This window comes from Colossoma macropomum, unplaced genomic scaffold, assembly GCF_904425465.1.
Source record: "Colossoma macropomum unplaced genomic scaffold, Colossoma_macropomum, whole genome shotgun sequence".
Taxonomy (NCBI): Eukaryota; Metazoa; Chordata; class Actinopteri; order Characiformes; family Serrasalmidae; genus Colossoma; species Colossoma macropomum.
Genome location: NW_023494788.1, coordinates 11,318,341 through 11,341,564, shown reverse-complemented (window position 1 = coordinate 11,341,564; position 23,224 = coordinate 11,318,341). Strand labels below are relative to the sequence as shown.

The window sequence follows — 23,224 nt, the reverse complement described above, 5'->3', positions numbered from 1 at the left end:
TATATAACTCTGTGTTTCCTGTTTAAAATGCTGCGGAACAGAAATGGATGATGTTGTCATACCTAATGGAAAGTAGGAAGCTTGTAAATGATAAGAACAAAAGTATCTGACTCCATGCTAACGTTAGCTCGATTACAGAACTAAATAATGTGTTCCTAACAGTGTGACCTTTCACAAGCGTACAGTGTATTGTGCTGTGAAAATTTCTTTTATTTTTGCATATTTGTCACACTTGAATGTTTCAGATCATCAAACTACCTTTAATATTAGACAAAGAGAACCCAAGTAAACCCAAAATGTTTTTTAAGTGATGATTTCATTTATTGAAGGAAAAATGCTATACCTGGCCCTGTGTGAAAAAGTAATTATGCCGTTAGGTACTAAATCAACCAGTTAACCAAATTCAATTGACTATTGGGTTCAATTTCACTAGCCACACCTGCTGAATCTAAACATCACTTAAATAGAAACTGTCTGGCAGTGTGAAGCAGGCTAGACAATCTCAAAAAGCAGCACATGATGCCACATTCCAAAGAGATTCAAATACAGATGTGAAACAAAGTCACTGAAATCTACCAGTCTGGAAAGGGGAGTCCTATTGCTAAGGCTCTGGGATTCCAGTGAACCGTGGCCAGCCTACTAGAATTTCACCAGGAGTGCATTGATGACTCATCCAGGAGTTCACAAAAGAACCCAAATTAGCAACTAAAGAACTGCAGGCCTTACTTGCCCCAGTTAAGGTCAATGTACAAGATTCCACAATAAGAAAGACATTGGGCAAAAAAAGCATCCATGGGAGAGCTGCTAGGTGCAAAGCACTGCTGAACAAAAGGAACACAAAGGCTCATCTCATGTTGAAGACATTTCGTTACCTCTGGCGAAAAGTTAACAATGCATTCCACCATGAGAACATCATACTAACAGTCAAACATGGTGGTGGTAGTGTAATGGTCTGGGGCTGCTTTACATCTGCAGGAATTGGATGACTTGTTGTAATTGATGGAACTATGAATTCTGCTCTCTATCACAAAATCCTGAAGGACAATGTCTGCCTGTCAGTTCGTGACCTAAAGCTCAAGCGCAGTTGGGTTTTGCAGCAGGACAATGATCCAAAGCACACAAGCAAGTCCACCTTTGAATGGCTCAAAAGAAACAAAATTAAGGTTTTGGAGTGGACGAGTCAAAGTCCTGACTTCAGTCCCATTGAGAGGCTGTGACAAGACCTTAAACGGGCAGTTCAGGCTTCAAAACCCTTCAATGTAGGCAAATTAAACCAATTCTGCAAAGAAGAGTGGGCCAGAATTCCTCCACAGTGATGTGAAAGACTCATTGCAAGTTATCACAAACATTTGATTGCAGTTGTTACTGCCAAGGGTGACACAACCAGTTATTAGGTCTAGGGGAGCACTTACTTTTTCACATGGCTGATATAGATTTTGAATAAATCTTTATCTTCAATAAATCAAATGATCTTTTAAAACCTGCATTTTGTGTTTACTCGTGTCGTTTTGAGAGGCAAATACTTTTTCACAGCACTGTATATATCATTTGAAATTAAATACACACTCTTAACCTTAGCATTCTGACTGAAACTGAAATGTTTCATTAGCCTGAATGGGATTTTCCTCCATAAAGCTTGCCTGACCCAGCAACTATTGCTACAAACAAGCTGTCACTGGAGCTAAGGCATAGTTTGAAGATCCTTATATTTAGATTGTTGCAAAGCTTTCCACACGCGTTTGTGGATGGATCTTGGAGATGTGAATTGTCTTTAAGGGCAGAAGTCACACGGTTTCTTGCTGCGTGTAATGTGTGTGTAACGAGTACACAGGTAGGTGTGTAAATGGGATACACTGTGGGAGGGCATGTTACTTATTGAGCAGCAGCGTAATAATCTACCAGCCACAGTACTCAGCAAACAGACAGTAAGGAACTCAGCAGAGGCCTAGCGCTCATTTTCTGCTCTTCTCTATCTGCCTGTCAGAGGTAATACAAAGGTAATACAACTCCACTTTACTGTTTTCCCTGATCTGTCTGTCTTATCATTTTGTTTAAAGTCACTCTTATTTCTGCTTTTAGTTAAAACATCAGTCAACAACTCTTAAATTGCTTTCTTAATTAAAATTGCCAGCATTGATTGTATCTTAAATTATTTGAAGTGTCTTTTTTGCTCAATAGATAGACAGTTTTATTTAAAATAATCATTTTAATGAGTGTATCTTCATAGAAGTGTGATAGAAGTATCAAAGTTTGCCGTTGTTTTTATTTTTAATTAGAGTTCACATACATCTGGTTACATGAAATGAATTAAGAATCATTTAAGAAGTCGGTTTTTGAACGTATTTCCACAGTATATGTATTACAATATGCTGTGACTGGGGTCAAAGTATGTCAACTTGTAATTGTTTTATTGCTGTTTTCAAGGAAGAGCAGAGGAAAAGGTGGGTAAAGTTCACATTAAATCAAAGTCCTTAACAATCTGAAGTAGGTGTGCTGACTAAACCACACCAAAGATCCAGTAGCAGTGAAGAAGTATAACCGAACAAAAAAACAGAAATGTATGACCTTCTATTTTAAGGGGATTTCCACCTATTTTTCAAAATGTCAGCACAATTCAGCTGTTGAGATGTAAAAAAAAAGTCATCCAAAGTGGTTTGGTGTGAAATACTTTATTGCAAGGAAATGTGAAGATTCTGATTTCTTCACAGTGATGTTGATAGAAACCAGGAATTGCAACATGAACATTGCAAATATAGCCATTTTATGTACTATCCAAAATCACCAGTGGACCTACAAGTGTCTTCTGAGATTTTATTAGTAATGTTAATAACAGTAAATTAGTGCAAAATATGAAAAACAAGTTTTTGGGGAACTATTTTGTCTTAAAACACCTTGCATGTACCTCTTCACCATGAATGGATTTACATAAGTACACTGTAGCCCCAAAGCTTATGTCCAAACTATTGCATTTCTCAGACATAAGGCAGCGCATTCATAACCATCTCATGTAATAACTTTCTGTAAGGGAGCTGTTAGCGTCATTAAATTCTTCAGACGTCTGGTTCCCATCACCACCACTGTGAACAATTCTGACTTGGTAAGTTGCTCTTATATGGACTATTCATCAAATCACTCTGAATGATGTTGTTTATATCTTAAGCATTTTTAAAGGAGAACTTTTGAAAAATATGTAGAATTCTGCTTTAACCAACAAGTTTATGATTCACGCATGTTGAGCATTTATCAGTGAAGACGCTGATTTGAATAGTCAGTCACAGTTAATTACATACTCTCCGTCCTTACACTTAGACTCTTAAAACTTTAATGTAACAGTACGTAACACCTTAATACTCAAATATTTTCATTACACCACGTTCTTCTGAAATCTGTTCCTTCCTCTAACAGTTGATCTTTTGCTTTCCAGACAAGCTAAATTAAAGACGTCCGGAAGAAAAATGTGTTCGTTCAGAACCATTCCTGGTGCTCACTGGGTGTAACAGTTCCTCCATGTGGAAGACCTCTGTGTGCCAGTGGAGAAGCTGTTACCTGCAGAGGGTCACTGAGAGCTGCCACCTGAGCTCACAAAAAGTTTGGATTCTGCTCTTAAGCTCCAAATAATACCAAGTAGGGGTGGGTGATATGGAAATTTGATAAAATGTAAAGGAAAAATGCTATTAAACACTATGAATCCAATGATTTTTATTGAATGTTACACTGCCCTAAATTTAAACTGGACTAATTATGTTCTCTTTTTAATGAAACATGCATTTGGTCAGTGTTCTTTAAATACTGTTGATGTCCACAGTACACTCAGAGAAGCTTGTCATAATGTCATTTATCATAATAATGATAACACATCACCATATGTTTCACCACTAACACCAAGCACGGCAACATATGGTGTTTCTTTGCAGTGTGTATATACATACTCCATAGACTTTACTGAACTCCTTAGACTTTACTGAATTACATTAAAACGTATTATTAAACGAATTATTTTTTAAAGACAGATGAAGAGTGGAGTTATTATTCACATGTAATACCACTGATTGCCATAGGGGTGCAGCATCTCACCAGCAGGGCTGTACACAGAGTTAGAGATCTAGGTTTTACACAATAATAGCAATAAAATTGTTATTATTTTGTTGTTTTTATATTGTTATTTTATGTAAGAAATAGAACTCAAACTTGTTTTCAAACTTTGTATGTTTTGAAAAAGGTGTCAGAAAAACATTTGAAGTTTTCCATGACAGTCCATTCACATCACACACTTCTTTACACACAAACCCAATATAAACCTAAATAAACCAAAATCAGTAAGGCCACTGCAAAAAGTACCTTCAGGCAGAACCATCTAAATGGAATGGCCTGGCTAGACCCAACAATTTTATTGGAGTGGCAAACTGCTAGGGGGAAAAATGTGGGAGGTAACTTTACGAGAGAATAGTATTTAGATACGGAACAAACTGATCTACCATAGCATAAGCAGGAACTTATACTCAGCGCTGGATCCACCTCTGATGAAATCTAGTCTGCAATATTAAATGCATGCGTGTACTCAGCTGTAAAGAGTTTTTAACTTACCTGACAAATGACAGAAATTTTTATACAATAGTAAATGCTAGTAGTTACTCATTTTTGACAAGTACCTCATTGTATAGCCGGCTGTATATAATGTTGCTCCTATAGCAGCACTACTGAAATGTATTGGGCATATCATTCATGTAGTTATAATTCTATAAAGATTAACAAAATAACCGGTTAACTACATTTTAAAACACAATTTCACTCTAGAAAAACTGAAAATGACTTTATACTGTTTTCCATTACACTATGTGACAAACTTCTATTTAAATTGTTTCTACTGTCTATTGAATATCTTCAGTTACACTAATGTTAATCCATATACACATACATTTAACAAAATGTTGTAATACACTGTAGAAATGTATTTACATGCTTTTAAATGTTTTCCTTATGTAGAAAGCCATTGTGATTTGCTTCCTTAAGCAAAACAAAGAAGAGGAACTAAGCTTTTGAGCAGAGTTCATTCGCCTGTGAGAGATGCTGATTACACAAAGTATCAGAACTTTGCTGTGGTAATGCTATGCTGTTGATAGCTGACTGCCTCACTTTGCTTCACTGACTACATTACAACCTAGACAGGGGCGTAGCCAAGGGGTGGCCAGAGGTGGCCAGTGCCACCATGCTGGGAAGCGTGGCCACCCCTCTGGCCACCCCTTCGCTAAGCCCCTGACTAGGCTGTAATGTAGCGAGGTCTCTGTGTCATAAAATGTTTGATCTCATATGGAGCTTGTTTGAAATGCACTGTCGTGGAGAAAGTTGCCGAGGTACAGTTGTTCGCAGTGGTGGTGATGGGAGCAAGACATCTAAAGACTTTAAAGGAGAATTACACCATTTTTCAAAAATTCTGCATAATTCAGTTGTTGAAATTTGAGATTTGATGCAAAGTGACTGTAGGTGGAGGGGGTTTGGGTGGTTGTGGTACCACATCAGCTTATATCTGTATGATTATTAATAAACGATAAGTTGTGACATTGACAGTGAACTGAAAAAGAAAAAAAATGAATGTTCCCCTAAAAAGGGGCAAGAATGTTGGCCCGGGGATTTAAAAGAGTCAAAAAACTGTCATATAACAACAGCTGTGCCAAACATCAGACAGCATATATCTAACCACTTCACGTAACTTTCTGTGAGGGAGCTTTTAGAGACGTAAAACTCTTCAGACGTGAACACTGTGAACAATTCTGACTTGGTAGATTTCCCTAAAATGGAGCGTTTCAGTTCAAACCACGCTGCATCTCAGCATTTTAATTATGTGGAAAAATGCATGAAATGGTCACGAATACGCTGCCTGATGGCTGAGGGCTTCGTGCTGTAGTCAGGTCTTGGCTTTGGGCCTTGTGAGTTTAGGCTCATGTGCGGCTGCTACAGAGTCCCATTCTACTGGCAATGCTTTACTATGGAGATTATGCAAGCTGTGTGCACACAATTGAGCAGCTGTGTCACCAGTGACTACACATTAAAGTAGCTGAATTCACTAATTATAGGGGTGTCTGAACAGTTCTTTGGACTTACAGTTGGCTATACGTTTATCGGAGCATTAACCTCAAAAGAGCCTTCAGAGTGCCAGCTGTACAGGGCAACCGTCGTAAAACTTCCCAAAAGCTTCGCTGACGCCAGAGGTCTGATGTGATTGGTTCACACCAGTGCACGTGACCGAGCCGCGCGTCACGTATTTCCCCCAATGCTAAAAGCTTTTGGCTAACTCTTCCTCTGGGCTTCATTCTGTCTTTGCCGTTCTGTCGCAAGACGCTTTCATTTTCACAGAGGAAACAGTAGGTTTTAAATGCCGCAGTGAGTCTCCGGGCTGGACGCATTTTCACAATCCAGTTTTTCCCCCAGAGAAGCTCACCTAGCTGATCAACTGTGAGTCTTCGCCGTTAGCCCGGGAGCTGTGGGAGCTCTGGGAGGTGTCAGCTCTGCTCAGGGGTGGGACCCGACTCAACTTTACAAGAGCCAGCTCGCGCTGTCCGACGGTGTGAAGGACTCGGGTAGAGATATTTCACCGCGTTGTCTAACATCGCCTTTTCCTTTCCGAAGGTCAGTATAGGATCGTGTCCTATAGATCGCCATGTTCAGCTGGTCTAACAGGAACGGGAAGAAAGACCCGGAGCTCTTCCAGAACGTGTCCGATGGACTCAAGCGCCTCTACCGCAACAAGCTCTTCCCTCTGGAGGACACCTATCGCTTCCACGACTTCCATTCACCGGCGCTGGAAGATGCCGATTTCGACAACAAGCCCATGGTCCTTTTGGTCGGTCAGTATTCGACCGGCAAGACGACCTTCATCCGGCATCTCATGGAGCAGGATTTCCCCGGCATGCGGATAGGCCCCGAGCCCACCACCGACTCCTTCATAGCGGTGATGCACGGAGAGCAAGAGGGCGTGATACCGGGCAATGCTCTGGTGGTGGACCCCAAGAAACCCTTCAGAAAGCTTAACGCCTTTGGCAACGCTTTCCTGAACAGGTAAGGCTCTCCATATTTTGTTAATGATTCAGCGCCACATTTTTGGTTTTAGTATCAAGTAATGATTCAGTATGCATTTCGAAACCATGCCACTCCCAACGTGTGTACTTAGCTTATGATAAATGTCTGTACTGAAAGTTATTTCAAAGGTTCTTCTTCTCTGTGTTAAAGTTTCTCTGGAAACCAGGGCAGACGAGCATAAAACTGGGCCTCAAGTGGAAGTATTGTGTTTTTACTGAAATGAATATAGAGTTGAATAAAACTTAAAGTAGCTCCCACTGAAAAAACTAATAGAACAGTATCAAGGTCCAAAAGCTCTGTAAGTATAGAAGTTATAGAAGTGTAGTGGAGCTTCTATGCGCATCCAGCGCTTATCAGCATGGGGACTGAAAATTGTTAGGCACTTCTAATTTTGGTCTTGAAAAAAGCCGAAGCTCCAGAGTGAGAGGTGTGAGCAACAGCGAAGCAGTTCAAGTGCTGAACCAACAGAATGGAATATGATTAAACCAGAAAAAAATGGAAATGAAATGTAAAATACTGAAGTGGTCATGAGGGCAAAGATTAATTTGCTTGTTAATATACTTCAGAATAAGCACTTCTTAAAATGAGTAAACAAAGGTGAGTAAACAGAACCACCCAGGTCTTGTTATTACCCCATCTGGCCACCACCCTTCTTGCTTTCTGACTTTGCGGCCTATGACAATACTGTAAGTCAGCAAAGCCTCCTGACGAGTTTCTTTCTATACTCTTTTGTGTCGTAAGTAATTCTGGTGTGTAGTACACTCAGTCACTCCGACTGCTGATTCCAGGTGTCAGAAACGGTTGCACAGAGACTCTTTGAGGTCTGTGGTTGTACCGTCTCACATGTAATCGTTCACTTATTCACACTCCCCATCCTAGTCGAGGGCAAGTCATTCTGATTTTGTCCTTATAACAGTTACACAAAGAAGAAGGTCAATAGACAACGCCCATTATTTGGACGCAACGCACTCAGAACTGTGTCATATGCTTGGCAGGTGTGGCCTTTGTATATTGCCGAGTGAAGTAAAAGCGTGTAAGTTCTGAGAGTTCATATGATTGATCTTGCTCTCTTGGAAATAAAGGTTCCTCAATGGTTCTCGACTTGTACATAATTCATGGTTCCAACTTTTAATAGAACCTTGTTCATGATGTTGAGGTTCTTCTCACTCATGCATCTACAATTGCGTAAACGTTCTCCAAAGAAAGATCAATTTAAAGGCTATTTCAGTGAATGAAAAGTGGTTCTCCTATATGATTCCAAAGAACTTTTATTTTCAAGAGTGTACTGCACTGAACAGGCATTTGGGTTGTGAGGTGGCCCATCTATTCAAGAGGATTTAACCTGGGCTGAGATTAGAGCCTCTGCTCTGCCATATGCTGCTTTAGATTAAAATGTTTAAGGCTGACTAGGCAGAATTCACTTTGGATGTCCTAACTGCAGGCTACAGACCTAGAACAATGTAAAACACAAGGTGTTTCCTGTTTTCTTTGTCTTCTTAACAGAAGTTTTGGTATATCAGCATAAACCACATTCATACACAAGCCATCTTAGAATGTCATGGCTATAATGGGAACACTTTCCCCAAGAAGGTTATGTGGCTAATAACCTCTTCCCCTTTATACAGTTTGATATTCAGCTGTTTGTCACGTCCAAAATGACTGAATATGACAAGCCTGATATTTTTGGGGAAATGACCCTGCAAATTATTATAGTGAGCTTTCCGATGTGCTGAAGCTGTATTTTCCCAAGCAGAACAACCTTCCTGCAAGTAGCTAGTTCTTGTTTTGGGTGCTCAACTCTCCCTTCCCCTGACCTTGCCACCAGCAGCCATGCAGAGAGAAGTCAAAGTGAAAGCCCTGCAGAGGTTAAGAGAGGTCAGTGTGCACAAAGGCAAAAATTAGAGTGCTTGGAGAAGTAGGAAAACTGTACTTTGTGAAATGTGAAGATCAGTTTTATCTCCTGTAATTGTTGTTTAGCCCTGCCTGTTCTCTCCTGTCTCTAACTTTGTCCTCTACCAACAAGACTAAACATGAGCTAGCAGGCCATCTTAATGAAGCCTCAAATTCAGTCATGGAAAGGACGCACATATATTTTCTTGCTGTTGTAGCAGAATCTCATATCTCTAAAAAGGGGAACTTTACAAGAGAATGAAAAAACACTCCCAGCTTTTATGTACATAGACATATGATTTATACCATTTTATTAGTCTGTTCATTATGAAATGTTCACACAATGTAAATGGCATTCTTGAATGGTGTAAAGAGATAACTGGAGTTACAAGGTTTTGAAATGACTGCTGCAATTTATTGGAGGTTCACTTATAATGTCACAACTCATTTTTACATGACCATCTTCCAACCCCTCTTGATCCCTTACAGTTAAACAATGTGTTTTTGATACTGTGCCTTTAAGGCTGACATGTAAATGAGCTCTGTTCTGGCTGCCCTCTGTTGTGTCTCATTCAAAAAGCCGGACTGAAATTCTCTTTATAACTTGAGTAATGTGAATGAGTGGAGCGACACTGCTGTAGACTCAATGTTTGTAAACCACTGGGTTTTGTGACATCACAAAATAATGAATTTTAAAATGAGCTGTTTTTTTTTCCCATATACATTCAGTGAAATGTGTACGTTTCAAAAGTTTTTAACAATGTTTACATAATATATCAAACTCTTCTATATACAAAAAAGCAAAGAAAACTGAGTAATTTTCCAAAGAAAACGGAGTAATTGAAAGCTCCAAAACCAAGGCCTGGTTAGTGTATTCTGGCCTGTCATACATATTTACTGCACTTGAAGTACATGGAATTTCTGGATGACGTAAATATTTGTGAGGAATTCTCTGCAGTGATCTCAGCACCGCTGCTCTGCAGGATCACACCATTGCTTTAGGAGTTTCTGCTGTTTCTGCTGAAGAATGTTCTGTGGCTGAGCTGCAGCTCAGGTCTTGTGACCGAGATCATCTTATGCTTTGAGTTTTAGTTCTAAATGAGTAGAGAGACAGAAGCATAACGAGAGAGAGAGAGAGAGAGAGAGAGAGAGGTACTGAGAAAGGAAAGTTTAAACTTAACAATCAGCTTCTTTGTATATCAAGGCCGTGGTCCATCTTGGAGCAATTCTCACTTTTTCCTTCCCCCCACAGCCTTAACCGGCTGTATTTACAGAACACAAGAGGAATATTTTAGTGCAGGAATGTCTCGCCTTAGCCCTGCTGCCACAGTAAACTGATCATTGACCTTGAAAAATAAATCCTATGTGCAGTTTTTAAAACACACCTAGAGAAGGTTGAGGCTTTTCATGACTTCCTTGTTGAATTTCCTGTATGAGTACGCTGACAGGAAATTGTTTACAGTGAACAGATGGTAAGCGTCTCTTAGAGCTGCACACGCTTGCTAAGGAGAATTTCATATTTCGTGTTTTAAAATGTTATCACGAATGGGCATTAGCTTCAGTCATATGAGACTTTACCTCTGTTATTTGAGACAGTTTAGATAGAGTCCTAATCTTGCACTACCTAACCAAACCTGTTTTACATCCTCTCGCTCTCTCTCGCTCTCTCTCGCTCTCTCTCTCTCTCTCTCTCTCTCTCTCTCTCTCTCTCTCTCTCTCTCTCTCTCTCGCTCTCTCTCTCTCTCTCTCTCTCTCTCAGGTTTGTGTGTGCACAGTTGAAAAACCCAGTCTTGGAGAGTATCAGTATCATCGATACTCCAGGCATCCTGTCGGGGGAGAAACAGAGGATCAGCCGAGGTCAGAAACCCTGGGGACTTTTTCCTCACTCTCACACTCTTTGTATCTCTCCCTTCCTCCCCCTTCCCCACCTCCTCCTCATATTTACAACGCCACTCTCTCTAGGCAGATCTATGGCATGCCCCACCTCACTGGAATATTATGCAAATTCAGGCTCGGCAATATGATATGTTACATTGATAAATTAAGTCACAACACGTTTTTCTGAGTACATCATGGGTATTGTCTGTAACACTGAACAGCTGAATGCATCATCAAAAAGACAGATTTAGATCAGTTATAGAGAGCTTGTAAGCAGCCAGTGTATAGTAACTGCTTAGTAATAAGCAGCTAGTTTAAGGGTGGCGCCAAGTGGTAAAATGGTGGTTACTGGTTCTGTGAAAAAAAAAGAAGTGGAACATCAGTGGACCAACAGACAAAAGAAACTGGGCTGCTTGACTGACTGACTAAAACTAACTTTCAGCACCACATATAGCCTGTGGCATGGCTACGTGTCAGAATAAACATGTGACTATTCACTCAGTGCACAGTTCAGTTCATAATACTAGGTTTCACGATTTGGTATTCTCAAGAGAAATTATGACTGTAATCGTGCTGTATAATTCAGTAATAACACCAGAGCTGGGAGGAAAGAGGAGTGCTGGTGTGAGGTATCACAGTATCACAAGACATTGTTATACCACTAAAACCAATTGCATTGGTTCAAACATCACAATTATAGCATTTACCGGATTATTGAGCTGCCCTCCAACTGAAATTGAGATTTTATTGGTTTGACCAGCAGCACATGTCTGTAGGTCAGTGGTCCATGCGTTTAGGTATAATGGATGCTTTTTCCCCCAGATAAATGGCCCGAACTAAATTAAAGACCCTGTTTACACCTGGTCACTTCATGCATCTTGAGCATCAGGATTATATCTGGATAAGACCAAACCACATAAAAATGCAAGTGTGAGCCCACCCAAGACACATTTAAAACAGATACAAATGCAGTCGCTCAAACCAGTTCAGGACGTGTTCTGAGACACATTTGAGCCACGTTATAGCAGTGTAAATGCATCCATCTCTCCAAGATACATTCACAACCATATCCCGTCCCAGTAGCACCGGAACTCCTCCCCACATAGTACGTCACTGGGCACGTGATCCATGTCTGTGAATAAGATAATCATAGAGGACACACATGGTTGGAGATGGAACGAAACAAAATGCTTAATAGCAATACAGACGGACACTGCACAGAACAAAACTGCAGATGACTTAATAAATGGTTGCTGCATAACAAGTGGATTTGTATATTCCATCACACACTGCAGTAGAATTTAAGTTTGACTAACTAGAGACACATTTGACTACCAAGTTTAAATGCATGTGATTGTATCAGGATACAATCCTTATACTAGTCACATGAAGTGTAAACTACACCAGGTGTAAACAGGGTCAAAAGTGGCGGGCCGAGTGTCTGCCTGTCCCTGTTGTTCCAACGGCCATGAGCTGATTGGATGTCAGTCTGTTATTTTATTATACCATTTTCTTATTATGTGACATCCTTATTTTTTATTAATGGATCTTTACCAGTTGTGTACTATGTTGCTGGTGTGTTTTGTCCAATCCAAAAAAAATATTGCGACGTGAAAATCTTTTGTCATATCGGCCACCTTTAATGAAAATTTAGTTCGTCCCTTTTCGTCTCTTCAGTTTGGCCCAGTGCTGCACCATGTGTGATTTATTTGTGCTTTTATAGAAGGTTTATTCAAATTTTTGGCACAGCACTGCAGTATTTTCCCCACTCTGCTATTTGGTCAAATCCAACCTGCACTATCTGCACTAAAACACTGCTCTGCACAGAAAAAAAGAAGAGGAAGTGGGGAAAAATCGGAACAGAACTGGTGATACACTGAACCCTGTAAGGCCGACACATAAAACCAGACTGCTTAACCACATTTGTGATACTTTACTGCAGTTTAGTGTGACAGCCAGAGTTGATGAGAAATGAACGGTTTATTTTAATACAGGAAAGGCGTGCTGAAGTTCATTTCGGTTCCTGCCTATTTTGCTACAATTTGTGCACATGCATGCACACGTGCCTGATATTTCACACGTGATGTCTTATTACTTAGCTGCTGGGTTTGCATGTGTTTGTTGGTTTGTTTGTATGTGGACAGATTGTGTTACATTGGGGCTGTTATGATTAGCTCAAACTTTATTTATTTAGTTATAAAAATAATAAGTAATATATGCCTGATGAACCCACAAAGATTTCAAGATAAATTATCATACTGGTCTCTCTTACAGTAAAGAAAAAAGCCTGAAGGACATACCCATTTTTATTTCATTTGTATTCATTTTTATTTTTTTAAAGGTCTTTTTCAAGGCTGCTTGTCTTTCCCTAACAGTATTTTGGAACCATTGAAAGGCTATGCATACTTTGTTGTTTATTTAAAGGGAAATTCCACTGATTTCTTTCAAATTTTCTGCATAATTAAATAATTAAGTTGTAAACAAAGTTGTTCAGAGTGGTTTGATGTAAAATACTCCACTCTAGAGAAACTTACTGAGTGATAATTGTTCACAGCGGTGGTGATAGGAACCAGACATTTGAAGAGTTTAATGTCTCTAAAAGCTCCCTCACAGGAAGTTATTACTCAGAATGGTTATGAATATGTTGCCTGATGTCCGAGACATTGTTTTACAATATTTTTAAAAGGAGATTTTGGCCTAAAATATATATTTTAATATATTTTATTTATACATATCTAAAAATTGTTTTTTTGTTACTATTTCACCCTTATCGGCATTATGTACATACAAATCTCAAGACACTTGTAGGTTGACTGGTTATTTTAGATAGTAAATAAAATTATATTTGCATTGTAGACGTTGTGACCCCTGGTTCCTATCACCACCACTGTAAAGAAATCTGAGTAAGTTATTTTCTTTACAATGAACCATTTCACATCTAACAACTCCACATAGCTTTATATTTCAACGATCTATGCAGAAATTTTGAAAAATTGGTAGAATTTCCTTTTAATTTTTATTGCTTTGCCTTTTTAAAAACTCTTGCAACTTAATCATCAAAATACTTGAATATTACTATTATGGATTGTAACAGCCCTACTTTACGTACTTACGTATGTAACTATAATATTCTAACAGTATATGTTACAGCTGGCTGGAAATATTAAACTAGATGGTTGCTATTTTGGTACATTACTGTAAATCAGCAACTATCTCATCACTGAGACCAGTTAAGCAACAGGAAGTGTCAATGGTCATTTCCGCATTGCTGACCATACCACTAATTGAGCCCCTCTTAGTTTGCCAGATTGTAGTAGAAGTCCTGAAACATGCTGAATATCTCCTGTTTACTGTACACTGTAGTCCAGCAGGAATCCAGCTGCAGCATCGCTGGTCCAGGCAGCAGCTGACACTGTGCATAATTAATCCTAGCTCTGCTGGCTCATTTCACTTTCACTCAAAAGGCCATTGTGTTTGATTGTTGCCTGGAGTTAATGTTGACAGCGTGCCATGGCTCACCTTTTTGGGTGTTCTTTGTTTTATTAATTTATTACAGTGCTCTTAAACTCTTTGATTTGTGATCATTAGAACATATGAACTATTCGCTAACATTATGACTCTGCATCATATCTACAGCTTAACCTGTCTCACTGTGTGTCTGCTGGTCACAGTGACTCATCTGTTTAGATTTCTGAGAAATTTAGCCTTAGGAACGATTTGTGTAACTATGCAGTGGCGAGAAAAGTTCACAAATACTGCATTGAAGAAAAAAGAACTTAATGCAAAATCAATATTCAAAAAAATGCAGTTGAGAAAGTATTAAAGAGCCCATATTCAACTTTTTGTATTCTATTGTTAACCTTGAGGTCCACTGATGATTTGTGTGGGTAAATGTTTATAGTTTATTTTTACTTAATCAACCTGTATTTGTTACTGTACTTTTAAGATTGCATTGTATGCAAAAGTTTGAAAAGTCAAATTACAGGTTTTGTGGATTTTCTTTTAAGTAAAAAAATAATGTAACACATCCTCTACATGTAACAAACTTAAGTATAGCATTTATCTGCAAATTTTAGTGCACAATTTCTAATCATTATTATATACATTTCCCCCTAGTATGTTAAACTCAACAAATAAACAGTAACCATGCATTAAAATGTGCAGAAGTGAGTTCTCTGTAGAGAGAGCGGTTACTTATTTTCACAGAAAATCAACAAAACATGTCATTTGTTCAGAGACGCCCAGTTTTCTGTTTATGTATACACAACAGAGCTGATTGGCTGCCCTGTATTGTGCCTCATTCAGTAAGCGTTCCAGGCTGAAACACTGTATGAATGGGCGGCTGCTGTAGGCTGAATAGGCAGATGTGTGAGGTCACAAAAACTGAATTCAGAATGGGATATTTTTGCAGCATAGATTCTGTTTATAGATTTGGGAGTGAAATAGTGACTTTAGCAGAGTTTTCATACTGTGTTTTCATAGTGTTATCAAACTCTTTCAATAAAGTGAGGAACATTCAGTTTTCCATGATATGGGCCCTTTAATGTACTGGCATTAAAACCCGAATACAGTTTGGAAAAGTAAATCCTGTATTTATAAATCTGAACACATACATTTTAATTAGTGTTAATACCAAAACATATCTAGTGGTAGTGAAGGGGTGGGTAAGGCCATTGTGTACTGTGGGGTAACATCTCAATTCAAGATAAGTACCGCAATAATTATTATTATTTTTTTCTAAGGTTTGATCAGCTGGAACTATGAATACAAGGACATTTATTCAGTGTTTTACATACAGCTGCACTCCAGTTAACCAGGACTTACTATTCTGCCTCTATAGCAAAACATGCAGCTGGTCAGTGTTCTCAGAAAGGCACAATGTATGTAATTTATCACAATGATAAAAATCATCATATTGCTCAGACCCACCTTAGAGCCTCCATTTAGATGTCTCAAGCCAAATTTATTAATTGTTGGTAATTGTTGACTATGCATAGTAGAGATTTTGCACTGCTCTACTCTCATCCTTCAGCTCTGGAAAGGAATTAGTCCTTTGAGTCATATAGAGGTATTTGCCATTTGGCAGAAAGAATGTCAGCTGTTTTCCCTTGAGCCCCTCTTCTCCCTCCCACTAGAAAGTGCTTGTGGCTTTTTACGGTTTAATTTTGTCTCCCTCTTTCACTTATTTTTGCTTGTCATTCTCTATATTTGTCTCCTTATGGTTTCTCTGTGTCTTCTTAGTTTTCATTTGCAGGAGATAGAAATGTTTTTTTTTGCACCGTCATGCACCACCAGTAGGTGTTTGAGGTTATGTTTCATATGCAAGTTATCTAATGATTAAAAAATCTGATCAGTAAAACCAAGTTCCGTTCCACAGGGAAACTGTAATGTTCTTGAGCAATTTAGTCTAGAATATTTTCTCTCTCTCTCTCTCTCTCTCTCTCTCTCTCTCCTTCTGACATATGCATATTTACAGTAAATGGAATCATCTCTCTGTCTACGTGGCCGTGTCCTTGGCGTTTAAGCCAGCTGCAGTCTCCTCAGATCAGATGACGCTGTTTCTAATCAAAACCATAATTCCTTCCCTTGCTCTTTTTCTTTTTTTTTTCACTGCATGGCTTGCTGCCTTCACTCCTGCTGGCTTCCTGTCACTGAGAAACACAGGCTGCTTTGTTTTACAGTGCTCTGTAGGTTTTCTTTATTGTAATTTATTGTAATGCTCTGAAACTCTTGTGATTATGACTCATGGCGTAGTGAGAGCTACTTATTGTTATCGTGGCATTATGCATCCTATCTGCAGTCCACTCTGTCCCTCTGTGTCTGCACTGGATGCCATGACACATCTGTTCTGGTTTATTCTGTTCACAAAGCCAGCACAAACCACAAGGTCATATGGATCGAACTGCTCTGAGTGCTGTTTCAGGATCAGCTTTCACTTTAAGTGGCGCTGACTTAGTGTCACTACTGTAGTCTTGAGTTGTCTGATGCGGTCATGTCATTGATTAACCCTTTCTTTTCTGGCTTCCTGCAGGCTATGACTTTGCGGCTGTGCTAGAGTGGTTTGCTGAACGAGTGGACCGCATTATCCTGCTCTTCGATGCCCACAAGTTGGATATCTCAGACGAGTTCTCTGAGGTGATCAAGGCCTTGAAAAACCATGAGGACAAGATGCGTGTGGTACTGAACAAAGCGGACCAGATCAGCACACAGCAGCTGATGAGAGTGTACGGCGCCCTCATGTGGTCACTAGGGAAGATCATTAACACCCCAGAGGTGGTGCGGGTCTACATCGGCTCGTTCTGGGCGCAGCCTCTCCTGGTGCCAGACAACAGGAAGCTGTTTGAAGCCGAGGAGCAGGACCTCTTCCGAGACATTCAGAGTCTTCCACGGAACGCTGCCCTGAGAAAGCTGAACGATCTGATCAAGAGGGCACGCCTTGCCAAGGTAAAGGGAAAGAAGAATGGGGGATTTTGGCAGGAACTTTAGTTCCTGTTAATGTTTGTCTGCTCAGTGTGTAGTAAGCATGCTTGTTACTTACTGTTTTTTTAACTGAGATCTCAACAAGTGCCAACCTGATTGCTTAAGCATTCACCGTATGTGTCACACGGGATGGTGAAGCTTCATGATGTCATTCTGTGCCTTCAGTGTTGACACTGGAAGCAGGAAGTGGGTTGTCAGAGGTAATTTAACCAAGTCACTTAAGTTACCGACATTTCTCTCTTCAGGTTCATGCTTACATCATCACCTCACTGAAGAAGGAGATGCCCAGTGTGTTTGGGAAAGATAACAAGAAGAAAGAGCTCATTTCTAACCTGGGTGCCATCTATGAGAAGATAGAGAAGGAACACAACATCTCTCCAGGAGACTTCCCCAACCTCAAGAAGATGCAGGTAAGAATACTAAGGACTTCCCCAGAGCCTAAAAACTCACAGTATGGCAGGACTGCACTTTTTGAGCATGTAGTGATGTTGCTATAAAAGTTGGAAGTTTTACAATAACAAATTATTTTAACAGTGGGGAAAAAACAGAAGTAGTGTGTGAAAGGTTTGTACGTAAATGTTAATTTTGTGAAATGCACAGAGAATTAATTTCCTCTTGAATAATACAGATTCACACAAGAGGGCGCTATTAGCAACTGAGTAGTGCTTTTTTTTCTGCACCTTGAGGCGTGAGGAAACCCACACCAGCACGGGTAACAAAATAGTGTATTACATATAGGAAGCGTTATTTAAATATATGTGATTTTTGATTTAGTCAGTTTATTCTTAAGAAACAAAGCTAGTATATGGGCTAAAGATAATAAAGGCTCAGTAAAGGCTAAGCTCCTGATTCCAGAGACGTCTTTGGGAGGACTTGTTTCTCTCAATAGGCGAACTGTAAAATCTCATATCATTTCTGACTTTAAATATGACATTACAGCCCCAAACTAAACATCATCTGGGCATTTTTTACATCAGGAGGCCCTTTGTTTACAAATGTCTGGATTTGTTCTGTACCATTCAAAGTACCAGACGGACCCAAAAAAAAACAAACAAATTCCAGAACTTAACCTGTATCGCAGCTTGCGTGAATATACTACTTAAAATATTGTTTGATACTTCGCACACCATGTAGTTAAAATAATTGATAAAGAATTGCTTATAAATAACTGACTACAACTTCCGTGAGTACTTGGACTCGACAAAATGTTTGAATGTAGATGTATGTTTGCATACACACAAAGGTCTATTGCATACCTGAGACTGTGATCTTTTATATATTTCCATAGGATTAATTTCATCTAGCAAATGCGACAACAGGATGAGGAACAGCTGAATTGGAAATGTCTTCAGGAGACATACTCAGGGGTTTTCTAGGGTTAGGGTAAATGGCAAAGTTTATTGCTTGTAAAATTCTCCCAAGAAATATTTAGGCGAATATGCTCACGGCACTATTAGCCAGTGGTAGATAAGATCCACTGAATGACAAGCAAGAGACCTTATAGCCAGATTAGAGATTTTTTACATTCAATACGGCCCTGAGGGTTTCGTATTGGGATTGCTGAAAATCATTGCGTTACATCAGTGCTCATGTTAAAAGGTGCTGCCATGCTTTTGAGTATTGCGTTGTCTGAATGAGTCACTCCCAGTGATGAATGAACTTGTAGTGTCTGCCTGTCATGGAAACTGACGACATGCTCTGCTGAACATCACATCCTTCTCAAAATCATACTCCAACCCCACAACTTCTTTTTTGCACTCGTGTCTCAACATTTTATTTATGTTTTTAAGTCATCATTGTTTTCTCTTTCTTTTCTGTTGTCAGTACTGACACTGATAAGTAGAGCCATATTTTAATAACCCAGCCATTGTGGCGAGCTATGGAGAAATGCTCAGAGTTGTAGAAAGAAGTTGTCCCTTGCTGTCACGTTAGCCATCGTTAATGTTGTTACCACGAGTTGCCGAATTCTGACAAAATCTGATTTGATGAAATTAGTTCTGTGTCTGACCAAGCAGGGTGTGGATCTTGCATGGGAGGGTAAAAAGTAGTGGTTTTCTTGGTAATGATGGATATTTGTGAACGTGTGAAATATCAACTAAAATGTAAAATATTGTGTAAAATATAAGCTAAAATGTAAAATATTGTGGCCTGGAATGCCAGGCAATATGCACTGCCGACTGCAGCTAGTAGCTTCAAAAGATGACTTGTTGGTTTTGAGCTGTTTTATAATAGGTGATGTAGAAAATAGGCTGAAGATGTGTGTAAAATACCAAGAATGATGTTGCTAAAAGGCTATAGCATCTGGTCAAAGGCTACATTATTTAGTGCAGGTAGATTTTAGATTTATAGACATCATTTGACAATGTAACAATTTATAATAATAATTGCTAATGTGTTTTGGCTAAAATTAACGGAGGCTCCTCTTCAGATGAGCTAGTGAGCTAACGCTACAACTAACTGGTAAAATGTTGGATGTTGTTAAGGACTCATCATCTACATGAGGTCCTTTCTCTTCAGTGGATGGGGTGCCATCACATTAGGATGTCAGAAATATGTTTTCATTGTTTCTGAATCTTGCTAAGATCTGCTAGAGTCATTTATTTAGCCTAGTTAGCAACAACGCTGCCCTGCCTTCTCAATCACGTCCTTAACAATCAGTCTTTGGCACCTCATTAAGGCACGCTGTGTTTTGTAGTATTATGTGATATATACGTGAAGTACAATGTAATGTTCATGCTTACGAATATGAGCAAAACAGACACATTTTACAGCCCTGTTAAAATGAAATTAACTCATTGTTGGCCAGTAGATATTTTTCTGTCTTCCCATGATAAACATAACGAATACCCGAATATTGATTTCAGTTTTAAAATATTGGCATTTCAAGATGGCAGTCAAGTGATATGAGCACATTGACCTTATATTACATTACTTAGTTAACCATTTTCTGGTTTTTGCCTCTACAGGAACTCCTGGCTGGCCAAGACTTTAGCAAGTTCCCTGCCTTGAAGACCAAATTGCTAGAGTCCGTTGAGGACATGCTGGCCAACGATATCGCCAGGCTCATGACCCTTGTGCGCCAGGAGGAGGCATCCATGCCCAACCAAGTGGTGAAAGGTGGTGCCTTCGATGGCACAATGAATGGGCCATTTGGCCACGGTTATGGTGAGGGTGCTGGAGAGGGCATCGATGAGCTGGAGTGGGTGGTGGGCCGTGACAAGCCATCCTATGATGAGATCTTCTACACACTGTCCCCTGTTAATGGCAAGGTGTCTGGCGCTGCCGCCAAGAAGGAGATGCTGAAGTCCAAGCTGCCCAACACGGTGCTCGGCAAGATCTGGACCCTGGCCGACGTGGACAAGGACGGTTACCTGGACGATGAGGAGTTCGCTCTGGCCAACCATCTGATCAAAGTGAAGCTTGAGGGGTACGAGCTTCCTGCTAAGCTGCCCACTCACCTTGTGCCACCTTCCAAGCGTGGTCAGGAGCAACAGTGAGTTGCTGTGCTGCTCTTTCAACTTTACAGCTGTGGCTCTCACCTTCTCAGGCTTCAACTCCACCAGCCATTCCACTTATTTGTTCCAAAAGCAGTCTCGCCAACCCTCCTCATTTCAGCATGCCTTTTTCATTGTTAAAGGTACAATTAAGGGTTTTGTGTGGCTGTTCCAGTTGCTGTACGTATGACTTACATGTTTCTTGTATGTAGTGACAGTTTTCCTTTTTTCAAATAGGTTTTATGGCCAAAATTCATTGAGAGCTGTTCTTTTTATTATTTTTGCATCCCAAGGTATCTTATTTTGATGGCACATTGCATATGGTAGTACCTTGATCGGGTTCCGAAGACGGAATATGTGAAAATGAATATTTGGAATGGCTTTGGAGATCCAGTGACTGTACTGAGAACCTGAGCTCTGAGAAGTGATACCAAAAAGATCTTATGTGCCAGTGAGAGACTTGTGGGTTTGTATTTGAATGGAAAGAGATACCACTTTCAACAGAGAGTTGTCCACAAAAAGACTGCAAAAGGACTCAAGGTAGAGAGGATGACCGTTTTGATTGAGTATTGGAGAAATGTTTGCTGTGTGTTAGGGGGGGTGACCTTTGGAAAAACAAAAATGTGAAATAACCTCTCCATCCACTTTAAAGACTTACCTTGTTCTTCCACTTGCTAGCCACTTTCAGCTCTTGTACCTTATAGGTCCACTACCAACTGTAGCATATCTGTTCTCCTGCACAGTAGGTCAACTACTCTCTACTTTGTTCATCATTGGTTCACTTCTGACCACAAGACTATGTATTACATGTTCTTTCTCTGTGTGCGGAAACTGGTCATTGTTGAAGAGCTAGATAATGCACAGATTGTGCATCAACAGATGGGCTACAATCCCTAACTGTCCCTGGACCTATAAGGAAAGTGTTTCTAATAATGTGGCCGGTGAGTGCATTTGTATATGATATTCCATAATATAATCTTTTCTTTTGCAAAACTTAATTTATTCTTCTTAAAAATCTGTATTTTTATATCTTAGAAATTTGACAGCTATGAAATTTTCTCTTGATTTCTGTACCTAGCTATGGTGACAGTCATGCCAGATTTCAGTCTTTTCAGAGGTGTTGGGATTTCATATACTTTAGCTCTTCTTACAATGAATTCTCATATTACTCTGATGGAAAAAATAAAAAATTCTTAATTAATAAACTATATTATATTGCTTCTGTGGGTTGTTTTTATTTGCCTGATTGAGGTAAATGAAATGTGGAACAACAACTTTCTGTAGTATTCATGTCACTTATACTAAAAAGCACAATTAGGGGGAATACACACACAACATTCCTAAACCTGTATTTACTAGAGGTGCCCAGACCTGCATGCAAATGTCGCTAGCGAGTAATATCTAGCCAGGCTTGTGTTTTAATATTTGCATCCAAATCACAATCATAATTGTCAGTTAACTTCATGATCATGATAGGCCTGTTCATTAGTGCTGATTTGATTCTGTTAGTATTTAAAGGTTCCTGTGGGGGAACAGGGTTTTTCTCTCTCTCTCTCTCTCTCTCTCTCTCTCTCTCTCTCTCTCTCTCTCTCTCTCTCTCTCTCTCTCTCTCTCTCTCTCTCTCTCTCTCTCTCTCTCTCTCTCTCTCTCTCTCTCTCATGTTGAGGCATGTTGTTTAATACTCCTCTGCTGTGGTCATAAATTCACCTCCAGCACTCAGAGTGTTTGCTGTCTTTGGCAGCAGCTCTGATTGTCATTCTGAGACAGTAGCTTTCCCAGACTGGCTGTGTTGCTTTTTGTCTCTGTTACAGTGAAAGAAGACTCCTGCTGAAATGCAATATACCATTATGTTAGAGTTCCTCTGTTTTTTTTTTTGGTTTTTTTTTTCCCTTTCATTTTCTTTCTGAGTGCTTTTTACAAGCTGTCATGTGACTTTTCTTCCCTGTTTCCTTCTCACATGACCATCTGTAGGTTTTGTCACACCAGATACCTGCTGGTCACATGTTCTGGTTATCAGATGACAAGTTCTATTGAATATAGCTGATAGATATTTATATATTTATCTTTATCATATTATCTATCTAATATGATCAAGAACACATCAAGAACAAAACTCTGCAGATGAATGAGTTTTGGCATTTCTTACTGAATTGTAATTACATTAATTCCCTGCTTCTTTCCAAATGAGTGCTCTGTTTCTGGCTTAATCAACACCAAATTTGGCCTCGAAGTATTTCAAGTCATGGTAAAGTGTGTTACTCAAATTCAGGCCTGAAGGGTCAAAGCACTGCGTAATTAAACCTTTTCTCTTCTCTAACACAGCTGATTCAGCTCATTAGCTAATTATCTTTGCCCTTTGAGAACTAAAAGCAGCACACTAGAATGTGCAGTTCTTTAGCCTCCAGCAC

At 39.5% G+C, this 23,224-nt stretch overlaps 1 protein-coding gene across 3 annotated transcripts; it reads left to right on the top strand.

Moving 5' to 3' along the window:
- Nucleotides 1–1,867: 1,867 nt before the first annotated feature.
- Nucleotides 1,868–21,802, top strand: ehd1a (EH-domain containing 1a). 3 transcript variants are annotated; one of them, XM_036568448.1, is made up of 6 exons: nucleotides 1,868–1,997; nucleotides 6,625–7,053; nucleotides 10,724–10,821; nucleotides 16,874–17,286; nucleotides 17,568–17,732; nucleotides 20,289–21,802. In XM_036568448.1, exons 2-6 carry the CDS (start codon nucleotides 6,656–6,658, stop codon nucleotides 20,817–20,819), a joined length of 1,605 nt encoding a protein of 534 aa, XP_036424341.1. In that variant the 5' UTR covers nucleotides 1,868–1,997; nucleotides 6,625–6,655; the 3' UTR covers nucleotides 20,820–21,802. The 3 variants fall into 3 exon arrangements, with proteins under 3 accessions (XP_036424341.1, XP_036424342.1, XP_036424340.1); XM_036568449.1 differs by having other exon boundaries at nucleotides 1,881–1,986; XM_036568447.1 differs by lacking the exon at nucleotides 1,868–1,997 and having other exon boundaries at nucleotides 5,154–7,053.
- Nucleotides 21,803–23,224: the final 1,422 nt, after the last annotated feature.